This window comes from Neltuma alba, unplaced genomic scaffold (assembly GCF_004799145.2).
Source record: "Neltuma alba isolate B1F8T4 unplaced genomic scaffold, ASM479914v2 tig00012565_pilon, whole genome shotgun sequence".
NCBI classification, from domain to species: domain Eukaryota; kingdom Viridiplantae; phylum Streptophyta; class Magnoliopsida; order Fabales; family Fabaceae; genus Neltuma; species Neltuma alba.
The window spans coordinates 440,140-459,726 of NW_021637020.1; the positions used below are offsets into that span (position 1 = coordinate 440,140).

General features: G+C 34.6%; 2 protein-coding genes across 3 annotated transcripts; both read left to right on the forward strand.

Annotated features, from left to right (window-relative positions):
- The first annotated feature begins 6,311 nt into the window (after positions 1-6,311).
- Positions 6,312-9,097, forward strand: LOC114728683 (ruvB-like 2). Its single transcript, XM_028915618.1, has 2 exons — positions 6,312-7,133; positions 8,213-9,097. The coding sequence occupies exons 1-2, from the start codon at positions 6,385-6,387 to the stop codon at positions 8,859-8,861; spliced, it is 1,398 nt and encodes a 465-aa protein (XP_028771451.1). The 5' UTR covers positions 6,312-6,384; the 3' UTR covers positions 8,862-9,097.
- Positions 9,098-11,035: 1,938 nt separating this feature from the next.
- On the forward strand, positions 11,036-18,581 carry LOC114728712 (armadillo repeat-containing protein 8). 2 transcript variants are annotated; one of them, XM_028915646.1, is made up of 9 exons: positions 11,036-11,529; positions 13,235-13,954; positions 15,019-15,114; positions 15,193-15,276; positions 15,777-16,011; positions 16,145-16,305; positions 17,234-17,512; positions 17,595-17,783; positions 18,178-18,581. In XM_028915646.1, exons 1-8 carry the CDS (start codon positions 11,164-11,166, stop codon positions 17,640-17,642), a joined length of 1,989 nt encoding a protein of 662 aa, XP_028771479.1. In that variant the 5' UTR covers positions 11,036-11,163; the 3' UTR covers positions 17,643-17,783; positions 18,178-18,581. The 2 variants fall into 2 exon arrangements, with proteins under 2 accessions (XP_028771479.1, XP_028771480.1); XM_028915647.1 differs by having other exon boundaries at positions 17,595-17,750.
- Positions 18,582-19,587: the final 1,006 nt, after the last annotated feature.

Here is a 19,587-nt window from a genome sequence, read left to right on the forward strand (position 1 = left end):
TCAATTTGATCTAACTTTCTCTGTGACAAAATGTTGGTTCATAAAATGGATGGTTTGCAATTCATTTGAATGTTAGCTAGCTAAAAGCTTAAGACACTCCGTTAAGCATCTAGATGTTATCTCCAACTATGGGCATTTATAAAGGTTGGCAAAAAAAAATATAGGCATTTAAATACTTTGTTAATTACTCACATTTCCATTTATACACTGTCGTAAGGAAAGATTATCCGCCCAAATAACTCCAGTAAAATGGCATTAATAATCCGCAACAATACAGGCTTAAGGCATCTTTCAAAAATCTAGATTAGTATGATGATAATCATTTCTTAGTTAGCAAGCTAGTTATGTAAATATTACATTCGGTTCTAATTACAAGATCTTGTTTATAGTCTATAAAAGAGGTCTTATAATTAGAGTCGGATATAGTATTTTGAAACAGGAAACTAATTTTTAGATAGATTTCACCAGCATTGGTTTCCCCACTTCTCTAACCCTTGCCTCTCTCTTATCCACTTATCATTCATCACTTTGTTTGATTAAATTTAGACCCGTCGTGTTTAATACTCCTCCGGTCCTAATTATAAGACCCAATTGACTTATTTGAGGAGATTAAGGAAATAAGTTAAATTGGTTATTTATAATAAATAAGTGTTGTCATTCCTAAAATATCCTTGCTAATTAAGTACTCCTCCGGTCCTAATTATAAGACCCAACTGACTTATTTGAGGAGATTAAAAAAGTAAGTTAAGTTGGTTATTTATAATAAATAAGTGTTGTTATTCCTAAAATATCCTTACTAATTAAGTATATTGGCTAAAACTATCATTATTAGAAGGATTATCTTGGAAAAAAATGCATAAATATAAGAGAGAAAATGGATTGGGTCTTATAATTAGGACCAAATAAAAAGTCAAATTGGGTCTTATAATAAGGACCGGAGGAGTATATTGGCTAAAACTATCATTATTAGAAGGATTATATTGGAAAAAAATGCATAAATATAAGAGACAAAATAGATTTGGTCTTATAATTAGGACCAAATAAAAAGTCAAATTGGGTCTTATAATAAGGACCGGAGGAGTATTATTCTTTAAAAGTTTCAAAAGCCCTTTTTTTCAGGTTCTCAGATATCCAATCAAATGTTTGCTAATGAATCATTCAATTTAAATTGAGTTAAATGGTCCAGATATTAAGCGGAGGGGAGTGGGTAGTGAAAAGAGCGGAAAAAAATCCCGTTCTCCTAATCTCTTCCAAATTATACTACACAGACACGTACAAAAAGGTAAAAAACACAACACAAAAACTACTCTATATAATTCTTCGTTCCTAAATATAAAACAACTATACTAGTATGTATAAGACTCTTATATTCAGGACTAGAGAAGAGTTCACCCAAAAAAAAAGCTCTATATACAAAGAAAAGAAATTTTAGAAGAGAAAAATAGCGTGCCTTACACCCTTACCCTTATTTTATATGGAGCTTTTCTAAATAAAAAAAAAAGAGTCATTAATCTGATCAAATTAATTAAATAAGTCTTATATTAAATACTGAAGGAGTATTACTTCATGTTCCTAACAAAAGACATAATTGATTAATCTAGGAAGATTAAAAAAATTACTTATTTGTTATAAGAGGTGTTGTTTTTCCTAAAATGCCCTTACTAATAATATATATTAGTTAAAATTACCATTTGATGAAACATTTAACATGTACAATTAAGACTACTCAAAAAAAATGAAAGATAAAATAAATTGAGATTTATATTGAAGATTAAATTAAAAGTCAAACAAATTTTTATAATAAGAGAGGGAGGTAGTAATTTATAAATAATTTTTGTACGTGAAAAAAGTTTTACATGTAAATATACTTATTATAAGTATTTATAATAAAATAATAAAGCCAATCTACACCAACACTGGAAGGTGGGAAACGTGAAAGACAGACGTGTTAAGAAGACGGACAGGTACAGAATAAACGTCAACAAAAGAAAGCGCTGTGGGCCATATCAAGGCTTCTTTCCTCATTCGCTTTTTGTTTTCATCATCCTCACAAGATTCTTCTCTTCCTTTTCCATGTAGTCAATATAGGATATGATGATCTGAGAATTTGAACACTGGAAGCAACAATTATATTAGGATACCTTTATATCTTAGGATGACATTTTTTTTTTTAAAAAAAAAAAGAAATAAGTTTCACTGAATACCCTGATTAATTACCATTCTAACACTGTAGCTTAACTCAATATATTTTTATGATATTATGACGATTACCCCAGCGTGATCTTTTACTTCATCCAAATTCTCAACGTGATATGAACCGACATTTTTATCATATCTATCTTCGCTTATCAATATAAAAATTAGATAAGTAATTTATTAATACTAAAAAAATTATTTAAGTTAGTTATTTGTGATAAATATGTATTATTTTTTTAAAATATACCTCCCAGTCATGTGCATTATGACCGTCCTTGATAAAAACTCAGTTACTATGTGTAATAAATGTGAATATTTTGAGGAAAAAAATTATCAAGTAAACCTATTGTCTCGCTCTTAAATATATATACATATATATAGTAAAATTGCTAGAAATATAAGAGATATTGTTACGTAAAATTGGATTGTTACCTTTAATTATATATATTTTTCAGATAAGTATATGTAGATTGGCTCGCTCATTTAATACACCATGAATAACCATAAGGTGTGAGTAATATTTTTAAAAAGATATTTAATATAATTAAGGCTCACTCAAAAAAAATTGAACAGTTTAATAGAAACGGACAACTTGGGCGCGTGTGCGGCTCCCAGGTATCTTTCTTAAGCCATACTCTTGTAATTGACACGAAGCGTCGAGTAAGAGAGAGGACATAAAGCATAAATTATTCCGAACAATGACGCGTAGGGGGGTTTTACAAAAAGGATTAGATAAACAACGAAAGGAATAAAAGGATGGACACGTCCGTAGATTATCCATGTGGGGGTTAATTAGTGGCGTTTTTAGTTGTCTTCTTTGTCTTACGAGGTGGACATCCTTGTAGTTTAAGGTTGCTTAATCTTATAATTAAGTTATTGATCGTATTCAAACAGACGCATCGTGCCGTCGTGGTTAATTAAGTCCTTCTTTATTTTATCACGTCCACCTCACAACATCACTGCTTGTAACGTGAATTCGATCAGTTTAATTATATCCCTTCTCATTATCTTTATTGCCATTTTAATATTTAATTTCCCTTTCTCGTTAAAAAAAAAAATGGTATTCAGCTACGAGATTTAGCACAATCGACACTTAACTAAATTCTTTAAACATTTAGTTAGGAATTCGATCCCGTGTAAAGAGAGTTTCGCGATTGGCACTAAAATCTATTTGAGAAACTTACAGTACAAAAGAATTAGTTATTTGTTCGTGAGTTTCTTTTTACCTATTTTTACTGTAAAATTATAATTGATTTGATTTCATATATTTGCGAAATGTGGTGTACTCTGACTATGTTATCATACAAGTAATTGATAATGCAAGCAATCAGTTGTAGTTATGTTAGGCGTTAATATTCATGTTAATGCAAGTTATTTATGGAAAAAGCCCCCTACAATATAATTTAACTTTTTTTGCTCAAGATTAATACAGTTCTTTTTATTCTGAAAGTATAAAGGAAAGAGTTATAAATATCCAAGAATCTTTTTTAACCCAGATGTATTAAATAATAATCAGCACTAAAGAGTGGGTTGAGATGTGTAGACGATGATTATGGGTTAACTAAAAGCATTCGATGATTTATGGTAACTTTTAATTTTTGTAATGACATGGTAACTTTTAACTTTGATCCTCAAAAACATGAAATTACTTCTTTTATAGCAGGTTTTAATGTATCTTTCTATATTCATTTTCACTTCCAATTTGACCAATATGTCGATGTAGTTATTTTGATTAATTATCTTGGCTAATTTTCATCTCATATTACACTAACTTATATTTTAAGTCTGAGCTTTTTTCCCGTTTACGAATTAAGATGGGCTATTCAATCAAACAATTTCAAGTGAAAATTGAAGTTATTATTGCCAGGAGAAGATCACCATTGCGGTGTGAAATTGTTAAAAAGAAACTTCAAGCTTTTGTTAATTGTCTTTCTCTTTTACGAATCAATCAATTTCCTATCATCATTGTCATCGCCGTCTGGGTGTAAAACTTAAAAGGAAGGGCATTGAATGCTACATTCAGCTTGTTTCAATGATTATGTTATTATCCTCACTGAAAAAGAATGATTACTGCTGAAGCATCGAGAGATAGTATATGTTTATCTATTAATATTAGCTTAACTGGTAAAGCCAGTTAACTAATTTGAATAAATTAAAAAGTTTGTTCAATTAATTATTTATAATAAATAAGTATTATTTTTTCTAGAATACTTTTACTGATCACATGTATTAGCTAAAATTACTATTTAATAAAATTTTTAATATGTACAACTATTATGATGACTACTTTAAAAATATATAAATATGAGAGATAAATATATTATGATATTATATTTAAGATTAAATTAAAATCAAGCTAACTTTTATATTAAATATCAGAAATGATACATATATTGCCACAGAACATACATACGCGTAATTATCTATTTGTGGAATAATAAAGCAATAAACCCCATAAGGGGATGCCACGCGGGAACAAGCACTTTCATCCGCGGCTCCCACTGGATTTATATGTAGTTTATTGATATTAATTAATTGATTACCGACATGATATTGACGATGATGAGGAGTGTTGTATTGGCAACATGTTGGAATATTTTAGCGTTTTAATTACTTGAAATATATTTAAATCGATACTTATAATCAGATATCCTTATTCATCCTTTATATTTTTTTTTTCAGTATTAAAACATCCAGCTAGTGTGGCTTTTGATTTCGGGAAGGAAATTTGCCTATAAATAACATGCTCAATGATGATTAAATATCACCTCATTTTAAAACTGACACAGGAGAAATTCTCTAATAAGAGGTAAACTCTTTTTATACTCTATAGCTAGTGATAAAAAAAACATTCTGACAATTTTTTTTCAATAAAATAAAAATATTAAATGAAGATAAAATAAACTAAATAAGAAAACATTTAATAATAAAATAAAAATTTCTTCTAATAAAATCTATGATGTTCCTATAGACATATTTATATATTTTTAGTAACCAAAGAAAAAATAAAAAAAGAAATCATTTAAAATTGATGCCCATCAAGAACACTAGCTGAATTTAAGGGAGTGTTTGGAAGCACCCAAAAGCACTTCTTGAAAGTATTTTTTAGTAAAACAAGAGAAATTCCTTCATATATTTATTCATATACAGTAAAAATATTTTTAAAATTATAATTTAATTTCTATCCAAACACTTTTTAAATTTCGAGTTTCCAACTCTTTTTTTTTTTTATGGGTTAGACTGCCCTGACCCGACCAAAATGCGGGCCAATGACAGCCCCATATTCCTAGTTATCCAATTAAGACACACTTTTTTGGCCCCAAAAATTTTATAAACCGAATCCGTCTCTGGGCTAACTCCTGCCGTAGCGTCCCTCTCCCTTATTTTTCTCCATCCTCATCGTAAGGTGCAAAATTAAACAACTTATATTTAATGTTTGAAAAATTATCATATCAAATTTAAACAATTCAAATTCATTTGTTTTTTTTTTAAAATATTACTAGATACTTTAATTTCCCTGCAAAGCTGTTTAATCATCAATTCATCATTCTTCTTTATATATATATATATATATATATTTTGTTTTTAGGAAAATCATCACGGGATCAGTTGGCAAAAAAAAAAGGGGATCCGAATTGGACTTGAAAAAATCACGCAACGAGAGTGGCATGCGATGGTTTGGAAAAAATACCCCAATTCCAACGTACCAAACGGGCATAAGAATAGGATGCAATGGTGCATTTTTGAAATTACACACTTATCAATTTATCATAAGATTTTTAGGTTTTATACTACTTCCGGTCCTCATTTGACTTTTATTTTGATTTTAGATATAAGATTCCAATTCATTTTGTCTTTAAATTTATACATTTTTTTTCAAGATAATCCTTCTACGATAGTATTTCTAGTCAATATATTTAATTAGTAATGATATTTTAAGAAAAATAATACCTGTTTATAACAAATAACTAACTTAACTTTTTTTTAATCTCCGTAAATTAATTAACTAGTTCTTATAATGAGGATATTTATGAAGACCTCGCGGGTGATTTTTCATTTTTCCGCGCGCGCGTGAGGTGTCACCACGCCCGCACTAGTAAAATCGGCGACCTCGAGTGAAAAACAACAGGAGGTCCTAAACCCTAAAACCCTCCCAAGTTCGGAACTTTCACTCCCACCACCGTCACCATGGCGGAGCTGAAGCTCTCTGAAAGCCGTGATCTCACGCGAATAGAGCGCATAGGTGCTCATTCACACATCCGTGGACTTGGCCTGGACTCTGCCCTGGAACCTCGCGACGTATCCGAAGGCATGGTGGGTCAGACAGCGGCCCGCAAAGCTGCCGGCGTTATTCTTCAGATGATCAAAGAGGGTAAAATTGCAGGAAGGGCGGTACTTCTTGCCGGTCAGCCTGGTACTGGCAAGACCGCCATTGCCATGGGCATGGCCAAGTCCTTGGGCCTTGAAACCCCTTTTGCCATGATTGCCGGAAGTGAGCTTTTCTCCCTCGAGATGTCGAAAACTGAAGCACTAATGCAGGCGTTTCGCAAAGCAATTGGTGTGCGGATTAAGGAAGAGACAGAGGTGATTGAAGGTGAGGTCGTTGAGGTCCAAATTGACAGGCCGGCGGCGGCTGGTGCTGCGTCGAAGACTGGGAAGTTGACACTGAAGACGACGGAGATGGAGACGGTGTATGACTTGGGAGCCAAGATGATCGAGGCACTGGGGAAGGAGAAGGTGAGTAGTGGCGATGTGATTGCTATAGACAAGGCTTCTGGCAAGATCACGAAGCTTGGGAGGTCGTTTTCCAGGTCGAGGGATTTCGATGCCACCGGACCACAGGTTAAGTTTGTGCAATGCCCCGATGGGGAGTTGCAGAAGCGGAAGGAGGTTGTACATTGCGTCACTCTCCATGAAATTGATGTTATAAACAGCAGGTAATTAGGTTTATCTTGCTTGATTATTAACATCGGTGTCTTCTGTTCCTGTTATTGAGAATCAACTTATTGTAAGGTCATACTGTAGCGTAGTATAGTCTTTAGGTTTGGCCGGGATTCGAATTGGTTCTCTAAATCTTGTGTATTTTCTATTAATGGCAGTTTATCACTGGCAAAACCTAAAATGGTCTTCCTGATTGACCAACAAGCTGTTGGGGCATGATTTTCCTTAGTCCCTGAAAACCCTGAATATTTTTAGTCTTTAAATTAGCGAGTCCTGGAATCTGGGATGCCCTTGTGAAATTTTGTAACCTGTACCTGTTAAAGGAGGCAGTTTGTTGGGTGCTAAGAGTGGTGCTGCTTGGCCTGTCTTTTATTTAACACTAACATACGTATGAAAGATGAAAAACCCTAGCAATAAATTTGCGGTTGAGGTATGTCTAAAGCTCCACAGTGTCTACACGAACTTGTATCAAATGCACAATTTGATAGAGGGTAAAAGCTGAGCAAGTTTGAACTCTGTTGTAGGTCTCAGCAATTTGTATGTATATCGCCAATTTAAATTTGATCTTCTCTTAATTTTAACAAGATTTGGTAGGAACATGGGAGGGACCTGGTGGAGGTGCCACCGTGCCCAGGTTGAAAAATGAAATGGTACAGAAGTTGAATGTAAACTGACAAATGCCTCAGGGACTAGGTTGGCGTGGCTTTTTGGCTGTCATTTATTTAGCTTGTGAGTAACATGTCCACTATTCTGAGAATCTTATATAGCAAAATTGGTTTGGCCAAATATATATATATATATATAGAGTCAAAACTGGTAATTGGCACATTAACACGACTGATAATAAGAGTGTTAATTTAGAATTACTGGGTCTTTTGCACTTAATGATTTATGCTTTGATATGATTTAATGCGCTTGTTCTCCATTATGTCATTATCAATTTCTTTTTTCCAGACAACGATGTCCCAAGTTTCCTTAAGGCGTGCATTGACTGTTTTGAAACTCCATTGATGAGCTGATCATGGTCTCTCTTGTTGCTTCTCGCTGTTATCTAATTTAATTCCTTCAATTTCAGAACACAGGGATTTCTGGCTCTCTTCACTGGTGATACAGGCGAAATTCGTGCAGAAGTAAGAGAACAAATTGACACAAAAGTTGCAGAGTGGAGAGAAGAAGGGAAGGCAGAAATTGTGCCGGGTGTTCTTTTCATCGATGAGGTGCACATGCTTGACATTGAGTGCTTTTCCTTCCTCAACCGGGCTCTTGAGAACGAGATGGCTCCCATATTAGTTGTTGCTACCAACAGAGGCATCACAACCATCAGAGGCACAAATTACAAATCCCCACATGGTATTCCAATTGATCTACTCGATCGCCTACTCATAATCTCCACTCAACCTTATACCGAGGATGAAATTCGCAAGATTCTCGATATTAGAACCCAAGAGGAAGAAGTGGAAATGTCAGAGGGTGCAAAGCAATTGTTAACCAAAATAGGCGTTGAAACATCCTTGAGATATGCTATCCATCTCATTACAGGAGCTGCATTAGCATGCCAAAAGCGAAAAGGGAAGGTAGTTGATTTGGAGGATATAAATAGGGTTTACCATCTGTTCTTGGATGTCAAAAGATCAACACAGTACTTGATGGAGTATCAGAGCCAGTACATGTTCAATGAAACTGGAGAAGGTGATGAAGATGATGGCAATGACATGGTTTCCTAAACTTTCCTCTAGTTGGTCGTTTGTCTGCTGCATCATGCTGGCTCCACCAAGCTCGTTTGCATTAGTCATCCAAGGAGGACAGATTAATTGTTCATGTTGTGAATTGCTCTTCTTCCCCTGCTTTACTTTCATTGCTGTTGAAGCTGTACTAATTCTATGACTTCTAATTATTGATGTCCTTTTTAATAGAATCATGCTGTGCTTATAAATTGAAGTATGCAATTTTTTTTTCCTAAGTTTTATTATTTCTATGAATCTCTTAAAAAATTACTACTTTCTCTAATTTTTGCATTACTATTTACTGATGGTTCAAAATTTGTTGACGTCAATCTTTTCTTTTGTCAATCATTGCTGCCAGCTAATCGCCCGCAATTTTTTCAAACCGATGGGACGCATGACTCTGTCTCCGGGTCTTGAGACTTATTTTTTTAATTAGTATCAAGGTTTTGTTTAATTTTTATTTTGATCGTAAATATAAGATTATAATATATTTTGTTTTAAATATTTGTATATTTTTTTTAAGATAATTTTTCTAATAATAGTAATTCTAATTAACATATTTGATGAGTAAGGATATTTTAGAAAAGACAACACCTATTTATTACAAATAAACAAAACATATTTATTACAAATAACTAACTTAACTTATTTCTTTAATCTTTTTAAATTAGTCAACTAATTTTTATAATTAAGACCGGAGGTAGTATCAATATATTAATATGTTAATAATTCTATAATAAATTCTACAAGAATTTATATTATGTTTTGTTTATGTTATGAATAATATATCTTATTTTTAAAACTAATATGACTGTTCTCAGTTGTGACTCTGCCACATAGATTTTTTAACCAATACCATGCATGGGACTATCTCGGAACATATTTAGACCGGTCAAAATAAAAAAAATAATAATCAATATCAATACATAAAAGATTATAATAAAATTTATATGAAGTTGACAATATTTTTTTTCACCTCATACAATATATAAAGAAACGAGTCTGGTTAATATTAATATCAATGACATTATCATCAATATCTATATCATTAATATCAATATCGTGCTCTGGCCCAAAAAAAAAAAATTCAATATCGTGCATGTCAGCCTTTACTAGTTTTTTTTTTAAAGTAATTAATGAGCTTTACTAGTTACAAACCATTTATTTGGCAAATTTTATCCCACGAATGGACCGCAGGGAGCTCAGAGGCTTCCGGATAAAAAGATAAAGGGCGAATGAATCTCTTCGCATCTCTGGCTGATGTGTAAACATACGTGGCAAGAAGCGTCTGACTTGGCTACTCGTGAACACACGATCCTGACCAGCACTTGCCACGTCAGCAATCCAGATTGCTACTTCATCTTCATCCCATTTTACACAGCACTGCTTTCTTCATCTGTTCATCACACAATTGATGGGATCAATGAAGATCCTCAACAGTCAAGAACAAGAATAATTGACCGTACATGATTACCCCCCCCCCCCCCCCAAAAAAAAGAATAATTGATTACCAGAAGTAATACAATGAGACTGTCCGGAGTAAAATGGGGACCTCTTATGGTCCTTTGAAATGATAGGGGCAATTCATTAAAAAGAAATTAAACGATAAAAACCTAATTGAAGGGTTAATAAACTTTTTTTGCTTTTTCTATTTTTCTTGTTTGTCTCTTTTAGCTATTAATTTTGTAGTTTTCTTATGTGTTAACACATTATTTTATTACTCTACTTTCCCTTTTTTCCAGCTATTATTTTATTACTTTCCAAACAAGGTCTAACACACTAGCACAGCTTTTTTTTTTTTGGCCCCCTTTTTTGGTCTGAGGTTTAATACATTGTACATTCCCCATACTTGCTTTTGGCTTTTGAATTCAAAATAAATATCTCTGTCCAGAAAAAAGAGCATGAATATAGAATAAACAAAATTAAATGTAAAAAACTCAGGATGACAGAAAATTATAAACTTAAATTGTGATACAATTTATTAAAATTTTGCTTACTTAAGTCATAGACATGTGGGTTTCTTACATTGGGTATTATTGGATGCGCATGACCAGGCATTTGCCTTTTGCCCCTTCTGATAATAACCGTACATTTCAATGTTGCATAAGAGCCCCACTAAGCTAAGATTAATTTTCTTAAATAAAAAAAAAAAAACAAACAAACAACAAGCCAAAAAATAGAAAAAACCATTCTCTCTCTCCGGCATCGTGGTTGTGGATGTGGAGCTCGCTTCTTCTTCTCCGGTTTGCATGAGTTTCCACCACCGCTACAGGCGACAAAGACTCCGGTGACAACCGCAACCATGCCCACCACTTCAGCATCCTCCATCACCACACCACCCGTTTCCTCCACCACATCCGATCCCATCCTCGACCGCCTCGCCTCCAGTGATTGCGAAATCAAGCTCAAATCTATCAGAGAGGTAAAGAACAAGATCATCGGCAACCGAACCAAGAAGCTCTCCTACATCAAGCTCGGTACAGTCCCCGTTGTCGCTTCTGTTCTTGCCGAAGCTGACGCCAATTCCGATTCTGGCGCCAACCTCATTGTCCAGTCCGCGGCGGTGCTCGGCAGCTTTGCCTGTGGCGTTGACGCTGGCGTACGTGCTGTGCTTGACACCGGCGTTCTACCTCGTTTATTCAATCTCCTCTCTGCTGCCGACGAGAAGGTGAACTCAATTAATTGTAACCGTCCTTTAATGGTCTCGTTTGTTAGAGGTTGGTGCTTAAATATAAGTGTGATGCTCTGAACAGGTTGGTTGATCACTAGTTTGCGATCAGAGAAATTCGTTAAAAATTATATTATGAAATGTGGATTATTTGATCCGCAGTCTGTTGAGTGTCCTTTGTTCGAAAGAGTTTGTATTGCTTGAGTGTCCTCTGTACGACCTTAGAAATGAAATCCACCTGCGTTTTTGTTTCGTTTCAAATCGAAGTTTTCATCTTACTTGTTCGGTGGGTCTGTGTTACGGTCGTTGCTAAATGCATATGGAATCACCTCTTCGGATATACTTATGGTTTTAATAATAAACAATTTTCCCATTCAGTTCTTGCTGATATAGGAAGTCTTGTTCGTAATAAAATTCTTTATTGTTACCGCTTGCATCGTTCTTCTCAATTTAATTAATTGTAATGTGAACTGGTCTTCACAGGAATCAAGTCTTTCAATTGATGATTGCTTTGTGCTTCTAAGATGAATGCCTTTCAATATATTCTTTCAAGTACATGGTAGGAACACTTATCTGTACCACTTAATTGTGGAACAGGGGGAAAAAACCTTATATTCCTTGCTTTATAACAAGCTGGAAACTAGGGAAATCCATGTAGAGGCATCACCGAAGAGGAAAAAGTATAGAGGAGGCAGAAATTTAAAGGGTTGAGAGCTGCAATTTTTATTTGGAGCTTATTTGGATAATAAATCAAATGGGAATCAGTTGTTCTTCATCCATAATTTATATTTTGCCCTTATGTGTAACATTTTAAATTCAAAATTATATTTCAACTGGTAGGTCTTTGCTTCATTTATTTGAGGCCGCAGAGCATGTGTGCCTTTGACAATGCAAGTTCATTCTAATTTTCACTGTTTTTTAATCAATTATGTCTTGTGTGGGGACTGAGTAACATATCATTTTAGGATAGTGGAAGCTCTGACCTGTCCGCTTGCTCTCCTCCCTCTTCCTTTCCCTATAGCAAATATTACTAAATTGTATTACTTTTTTCTTTTTTTTGGTGATATAAATTGTATTGCTTTAGTCTCTACTTCATTTGGTTTTAATCCCTGCTAAGCTCATCCTTAGCTTGGGAATTGATGGGTCTAATTCTTGTGGAATTCACATGCCTTCTAGCCACAAATACTTCATAAAATTTAAAAAGTCAGTGATATTATTGTCAATTAGCTAGTACTATACTGGCCAAATAGGATCGTTATGAACTAGTGCTTCTAATGCATTTTAGCTTCTGATGCTATTTCATATTTCTGGCATTATCTTCCTAGTTTGTGACTTTTGCAGGCAATATTGCATATTTCAACTTGTTGCCGACAGTGTATCATACATTTTATGTGTTCAGTGCTGTCTGTAAACTATACATGATGCATAAATTATAGCTGAATGTAATCATGCTAATTTTCATCCACTGAGCTTCATCAGTTATAAATTTCTATTATTACTTTTTGGTTCTAGGACAAGCAGACTGAGGAAGAAAATGAGTTTATCATTTTCCTCCTTTAAAGAGGTTCGTAGGTGAAAACAAGATACATCTGCCTTGATCCTTGATAGTATATTACTGTCAACTATGTGCACCCTCTCTATTCCTGTTTTCAACTGCATATTGTTTCTGAATGTGATATGATAGCCATTTTCCTCTTTGTTCCAGGTTGTAGATGCCACTGCACGTTCTCTACGAATGATTTATCAATCGAAACTAGCTCCAAAATGTGATTTTTTTCTAGAGAAAAACAGGGAATTTCTTCTTTCCCTATTGAAAAATGAGAACGAAAATCTCACAGTGCTAGGTGCAAGCATTGTTATTCATTCTTGTGAGACAAGCGAAGAGCAAAATATTTTGTGCTATGCTGGTGTTTTGGAGAAAATTATTGGCCTTCTTGATGGTTCTCTAAGTCAGCGAGATGCTTGTTTAGAGTCCCTAGCTACAATTCTTAAAAACAATCCTGAAGCTGTCTCTAAATTTATGGCCCATCATGGTGGACGAGCTCTAAACTCCATTATTGAGTTGACCAAGGATAGATATTCTCGGACAAGGTTACTTGCCTGCTTGTGCTTGATTTGTGTTAAGAATTCTTCTTCTTGCCATCTGCAAGACTTAGGAATTAAGACTAAATTGGTGTATATTTTGCTTGAGCTTCTTGATGATCCTGGTCAAGTTGGAGATGAAGCTTCCTTAGCTTTCTCTAGTTTAATTGCAGAAAAGGAAGATTTACATAAGCTAGCATTTGAGGCAAATGCTATTGATAAGTTCTACTGCCACTTGCAAAAATCTTCCTCAAATCCCAGACGCCTTGAAGGGATATTTCTTGCCTTGGGTGATCTTTGCTCAAAGTTGGAGTGCTGCCGGTCTAGGTTTCTTACATTGCAGGTCCGTTGTTCCCTGGAGACTATTTATCAAAATAATCCTAGGTCTCATATATTTGCTGGATGTGACCACATGGTGGAAATTACTCATTAAAACTCTAGCCAGTCATCTCTACAGCGGATCTTGATGTTTCAGCATGAGTCTTGATTTCTCATAATTTTTATGCATCTTATGAGAGGCCACACGTGTGTAGTTGAGGGTCTAAGGTAACAGGAGATACATGACTGCTGATTGGAGATGACACAATATATTTTGGGAACGAAATTGAATGGAGAGTCCATAAACAAACAGATTTGCAAGTAGCTTTGTTTTCAGAATGTTATTTTTGTAGTCTTCTTGCCCCTTTTGTCTTCTCCTTTTCTTGTTCCATCTTGCCATATTGGAAAGTGAACATAATCTATTTTTATGTGCCAAGCATATCTCTTGGTCTCTGTCTGGTCATCGTTATGTTTGTATGCATTCTAGAGTGTGTGTGTGTGTGTCCCTGGATTGCATACAGCTGCAGTTTGACTAAGTCACTTAGCTAAGGAGTTTAGAATTCCTCTTAGGATTATTGTTGGGTTTAGATTGAATAGAAAATCAGTTATCGTGACTGCGTAATATTGTCCAAAATTTATATTTCTTTTTGGTGCATTTATATTGAATTTTAAAGCTAGAATAAGTAGGTTTTTGAGTGCCAACAGGCTTATATGCTAGTTTTTTGCTATCAACGCTTGTGCAGATTGTTTATCTCTTGCTTCAATGTGAAGTTTATTATTTCTGAATAGTTTGACCTATAAAAGTATTTCTTCAGAAACAACTTTTACTACCACCAATACTTTGTATCGTCTGTTTTCATGAATAAGTTCATCGATTTTTGTTAAGACTGTTTCCTATCATCCATATTTTCAACATGTTGAACCAGTGCCGAAATATTTTTCTTCTGGTAGATAACTGAAGTCAACTTTTTTGTTTTTCAATTCATAATGGCAACTTGTAAATGTGATAACTAATGATGCTTCTGACCTAGAGTAGCTATACTTTTAATTCTGCAAAGTTATCAGCTTCTAACGTTTGTGAATACACAGGTGTTGAGCTTAGTTGTTGATGCCCTAGTTCATGATAATGCCGATGTACGCAAAGCAGCATGCATTTGCTTAAGAAACAGCTCTCGCTCAATCAAGGTATACAAGCTGAAACGGTTATTCTGCTTGAATTTTTCAAATCTTATGTGTAATTAACACGTATAAAATGTGATTCAGAATTTGAGTGCAGGACATTTTATGAATGAAAGCATTGTGATTCCTTTGGTTCAACTTCTATCTGATTTGTCTATTTCTGTCCAGGTACGTGTGCTTATTGTATCTATATTGTCCTTTGACTTACAATGAGGAGTTGTTGATTTCACGCACCGAAAGGTGTAAAAAAGAGGTGTCAATCATACTGAAAACTAACGGATATTCTGAATGCCTGAGATTGACTCTTAACGTCTTTAATGTCTAAAAAGTTATGAAATTTTTGTATTGGAAGTACATAAAAGAAGATGTTCTACAAGTAACGTAATCAAATTGTCCGCTAAACTCAAACTAATTGAGAATTACAATATGTCATGCATTAAATGATGTCTGTAAGGGCCATTAGCGTTATTTTAATTGTTTACTATCACTAAAAGCTTACCACCAGTGTCTAGGAAAATTGTTTCCAACAGTAGTTAAAGTTTTTCCACCAAAGTTAACCCCCCCCCCCCCAAAAAAAAAGTTGTTGTTATTTGCCATAATGAAACAGATATTGTCTATGAGCTTATTGAGATCTAGTTGAACACACCTTTCGCTATGTTGTTTTCCAGGTTGCAGCCCTTGGTGCCCTCAGCAACATAGTGGCTGGCATTACCCCTCGCAAGTCAGTATTCATACAATGTGGAGGCATTAAAGGGCTTGTCCAATCGACAAAATCTATGGATTCATCGTTAAGGTTGAATGCTGTATGGGCATTGAGGAACATGGTATTTCATGCGGAGAAGACATGTAAAGAAGCAGTCTTTATGGAGTTGACAGCATCTTCAATTGCTAACCTTATCCATGGTAAGATTCCCATTGAAAGTTCAGTTGTTTTTTTTTTTTTGGGGGGGGGGTGTTAATTGGTATCTACCAATAAATATGTCCTTTTTATCACTGGCCACGAGGAAGTTTGTCCTTGACTGTGTGCACTCTGCAGATCCTGAGTCTTCTGTTCAAGAACAAACTCTAGCCCTTGTTCGCAATTTCGTTGATGGGCTCATAGACTTTGTTGAATATGCTTTTGCTGAAGATGGTATCATATTTGATGCTGTTGTAAGGCGACTTCGAGAATCTTCAAAAGCTGAAATCAGGATACAGGTTAGGAATAACTTTTGAATCCAATTTTTGTTTCATAGGTTGATAATTGATTATGTAGATTGTCATGCTCTGCTGCTATCAGGGAGCTGTACCTTGTTACTTCTGATATGAATTCTGTGAGCCATTCTTAATTGTTAATACCTTACTAGGTAAACTGTAGAAATGTTCTAATAACTTGTACCGTATGTGCCTCTGAACTGATTGCTAACTTTAATTTGGTTGGTATGCTGAATCTTGGAGACTACCATCATCTGGCATCAAACTTTAAAAGTTTTTTAAGATATTACTGCTGCATTTTGTTGATATTGAGATTTTTTCCTTCCCTTGTTATTCTGTGTTTCTTCGGGCCTTGCGAGCAGAAAATTATCGACATACTTTGGCATGCTTTCTTTTTTCTGTTGAATGTCAGTATTAAAATGCTAAAATATGATGCTTACTAATCTTAGTATGAAATAGTTTAACTTGTGGGAAAAAATTCTAACATTTGGCCATCATCTTTGACAGAGTATTCTTAACAGTATTAAAACTGGAGTAAACTATAGATTTTGAAAATAGAGGAATGGCCTCCATAATTTAAGCAAACTTAAGGGAAGTCATTATATTTTACTCTATTTTAAAGCAGTGTTTTTGAAAACGAAATCATGTTATACATATGGTGACATGCATAAAATACAAACTCAACATCATCAAAGCCCTCCATTATCTTAGGCTGCCTAATAAGAATACTCTAGGAAAGCTGGAAGGAATAGATAGAAGGCAGCCAAAATCCCCCCCCCCCCCGGGGGGGAAGGATGTGGACACCTTATTTTGTTGGAGTCTTGGTATGTAGACAGCAAAAGATACAATCAAAGTGTAAGGAAAAGAGTAGGTATTTATTATTTTCTTCATCAATCTAATAATTATGTCCCTGGTTTTATTTTCCGTGTAGGGGATATATGTACTCTGCAATATTGCCAGTGGAAATGAATTTCACAAGGAAGCTGTTATGCACCAACTATTTCCTGAGGCAGAGGATGGATCTGACTCATTCTTCAACCAGTGTTTGCAGAGTAATGACAGTCGGTTATCCACGGCAGCTGTTTGGGTCATAGTAAATCTCACCAATCCAACAAGTCCTGGTGCATTTGGCCGGGTTGTAAAACTGCGTAATTTTGGCATAGTTTCTCGAATAAAGAAGATGGTCAATGATCCATGCATGGATGTGAAGGTCTTTTAAATTTCATCACAAAATGACTTTGTCTGATACTATTTTTTTAAATGGTTTTACCCATTTTATTCTTCTGATGCAGCTTCGAGCAAGAATGGCACTTGACCAGATTCCTATTGGTGAAAGCTGAATTTATTCAAGTGTCCTTCTTTCTAAGCCCGGATATGCATGCGAAGAAGAGAAAAAGTGACAGCAACTTTTTTTATTTTTTCCCCCCTTGTATTCTCACCTATGTAAGGTATTCGGCCTCCGTGCTTCAGCTTACAATGTGGTATGTTTTTATTGTCCTTTAATGAATTATTTACATGCTATCATAGAAGTTCGTTTCTGGTTAGTCTCCTTTCATGAGGATTTATACATGGGTTATGAAACTTCTGTCTTTCAATGGTAAATATATAGAACAAACTCTGGTGTTAGGTTGTTTGTAGTTCAATACTGAGAAACCAGCAAATTGAAAATGATGAGCTGGTGAAATCCTTTTGAAAATCTGATTGAGATCATTTGCTTATTTGTTCAGTTTCAAGTATTCGTTTTGTCTTGGATTAATAGCTTTGTATGCTGGGATGATGCCTAACATTTCAATTGTATGTTCTGTTTTGTTTATTATATCTTGCTACCGTTTAATGAGTCAAATTGCTGTGTGCTTTCTATGTTTCCTGTTGCAGGTGATCACTTTATGTACTATTTTTAGCCAGTCAGAGCAGTGCGAGAGCTTTTCAATTTTGTAAGCACTCCTGATCAGGTTACCCTCAATATCTCATTTCATTATTCAGTGCATTTGGCATTACTTCTTTTGAGTCAGATGATCAAGATAGGGTTACTGGCTTTAGTGTTGTACCATATTAGTGGTATATGGAAAACTTAGTTTCTGTCTCTCTGATAAATAGTGGAATTCTGATTAAGCAATGTCAAGGGATAGCAATTGAGGGTGCTTCTATCTTTCTGAGATTCATTCTTGCCCCAGTTCCTTTTCTGGTTCATGAATTTCTCGATCTCCGCTCATACATGTCTCAACTACTTTTTGCCACTCTATATGCTTCAAGGATGCTTCTTGCAGCTTATTTACGAAGTTGTGATTGCTCATAAATAATTAAATATCATTGAAAAATGCCATCTAAAATGAGTCATGAACTCAATGTATGTCGGGTTTTCAGTCAAATGTAGTTGGCAAGAGGCTTTAGATAAAGTCTTTGCCCTTAGGCGGTCCTCTTTTGAAATTCAAATTATACCAAAGCCGGAAGGAAATGTTGGGGTTTTCTTCTGGTAGCTTTAGCGGGCATTTTGATATATCCTACGTTCTGGCTTTGCTAGAAGCTTTCGATTTTATTTTGATTGTTAGTCAGGCTCTTCCTGCGTATTTTATTTCAATCCACCATTTTCATAATTTGCAGTGCTTCCCCCATACTTGTCCTGATTTTTTGGTAGAAACTGAAGCAATCCGCCTGTTTAGAAGATTTAATGAAACTATTTAGTAGTCTTTGAAAGATACCTTCTCTATGAATTTAATCCTTGAAAATTTCTTAATACCGATATAGGTGTGACTCAAGTTTACTGCCATCAATTTAGCTCTAGTTCCAGTAAAAGTCAGAACTACAATGACAATGTTATTCAGTGAAAAGTTTGGCACCTGAAATCGTTCATGGTCTAATATGATAGAGCGCTCCATAATTTTAACTAACTTGATATTGTAGCAATTCTATCAAGGTTTTTCTCAAGTTTTGAACAAGGCTGGAATACATGTGACTGTGCGTCCCTATATTTTATTTACAACTTTATAACGTAAATCCTGAGCGTTAACATTTACATAATAAAGCATCTTAGTTTTAACTGTTAACATAATTTACGTTTCTACATCAGGCCAAGTTTTTAAATCTCTTCATAATTAAGAAATAATCGTGTTCACAACTAAGACAAGATTATATCAAAAACCTAATTAGCATGACTATACATTGTGAGATAAGATCACCTTATGGGTTAGGTATAACAAAACGACTCTTTCTTAATTCCCCTCATGGTTTTGGAAGATTGGAGCAATTTCTAAGAAAGCCCAGCTGAAGGAGAAATTTGGTACATTC

What these genes read in the sequence shown, in the direction of transcription:
- LOC114728712 (XM_028915646.1), top strand. Translation starts at nt 11,164, where the DNA reads ATGCCCACCACTTCAGCATCCTCCATCACCACACCACCCGTTTCCTCC. An exon ending in CTAGGTTTCTTACATTGCAG is followed by an intron (nt 13,955 to 15,018) that starts GTCCGTTGTTCC and finishes GTGAATACACAG; the next exon opens with GTGTTGAGCTTAGTTGTTGA. An exon ending in ATTTGTCTATTTCTGTCCAG is followed by an intron (nt 15,277 to 15,776) that starts GTACGTGTGCTT and finishes GTTGTTTTCCAG; the next exon opens with GTTGCAGCCCTTGGTGCCCT.
- LOC114728683 (XM_028915618.1), top strand. Translation starts at nt 6,385, where the DNA reads ATGGCGGAGCTGAAGCTCTCTGAAAGCCGTGATCTCACGCGAATAGAG. An exon ending in ATTGATGTTATAAACAGCAG is followed by an intron (nt 7,134 to 8,212) that starts GTAATTAGGTTT and finishes CTTCAATTTCAG; the next exon opens with AACACAGGGATTTCTGGCTC.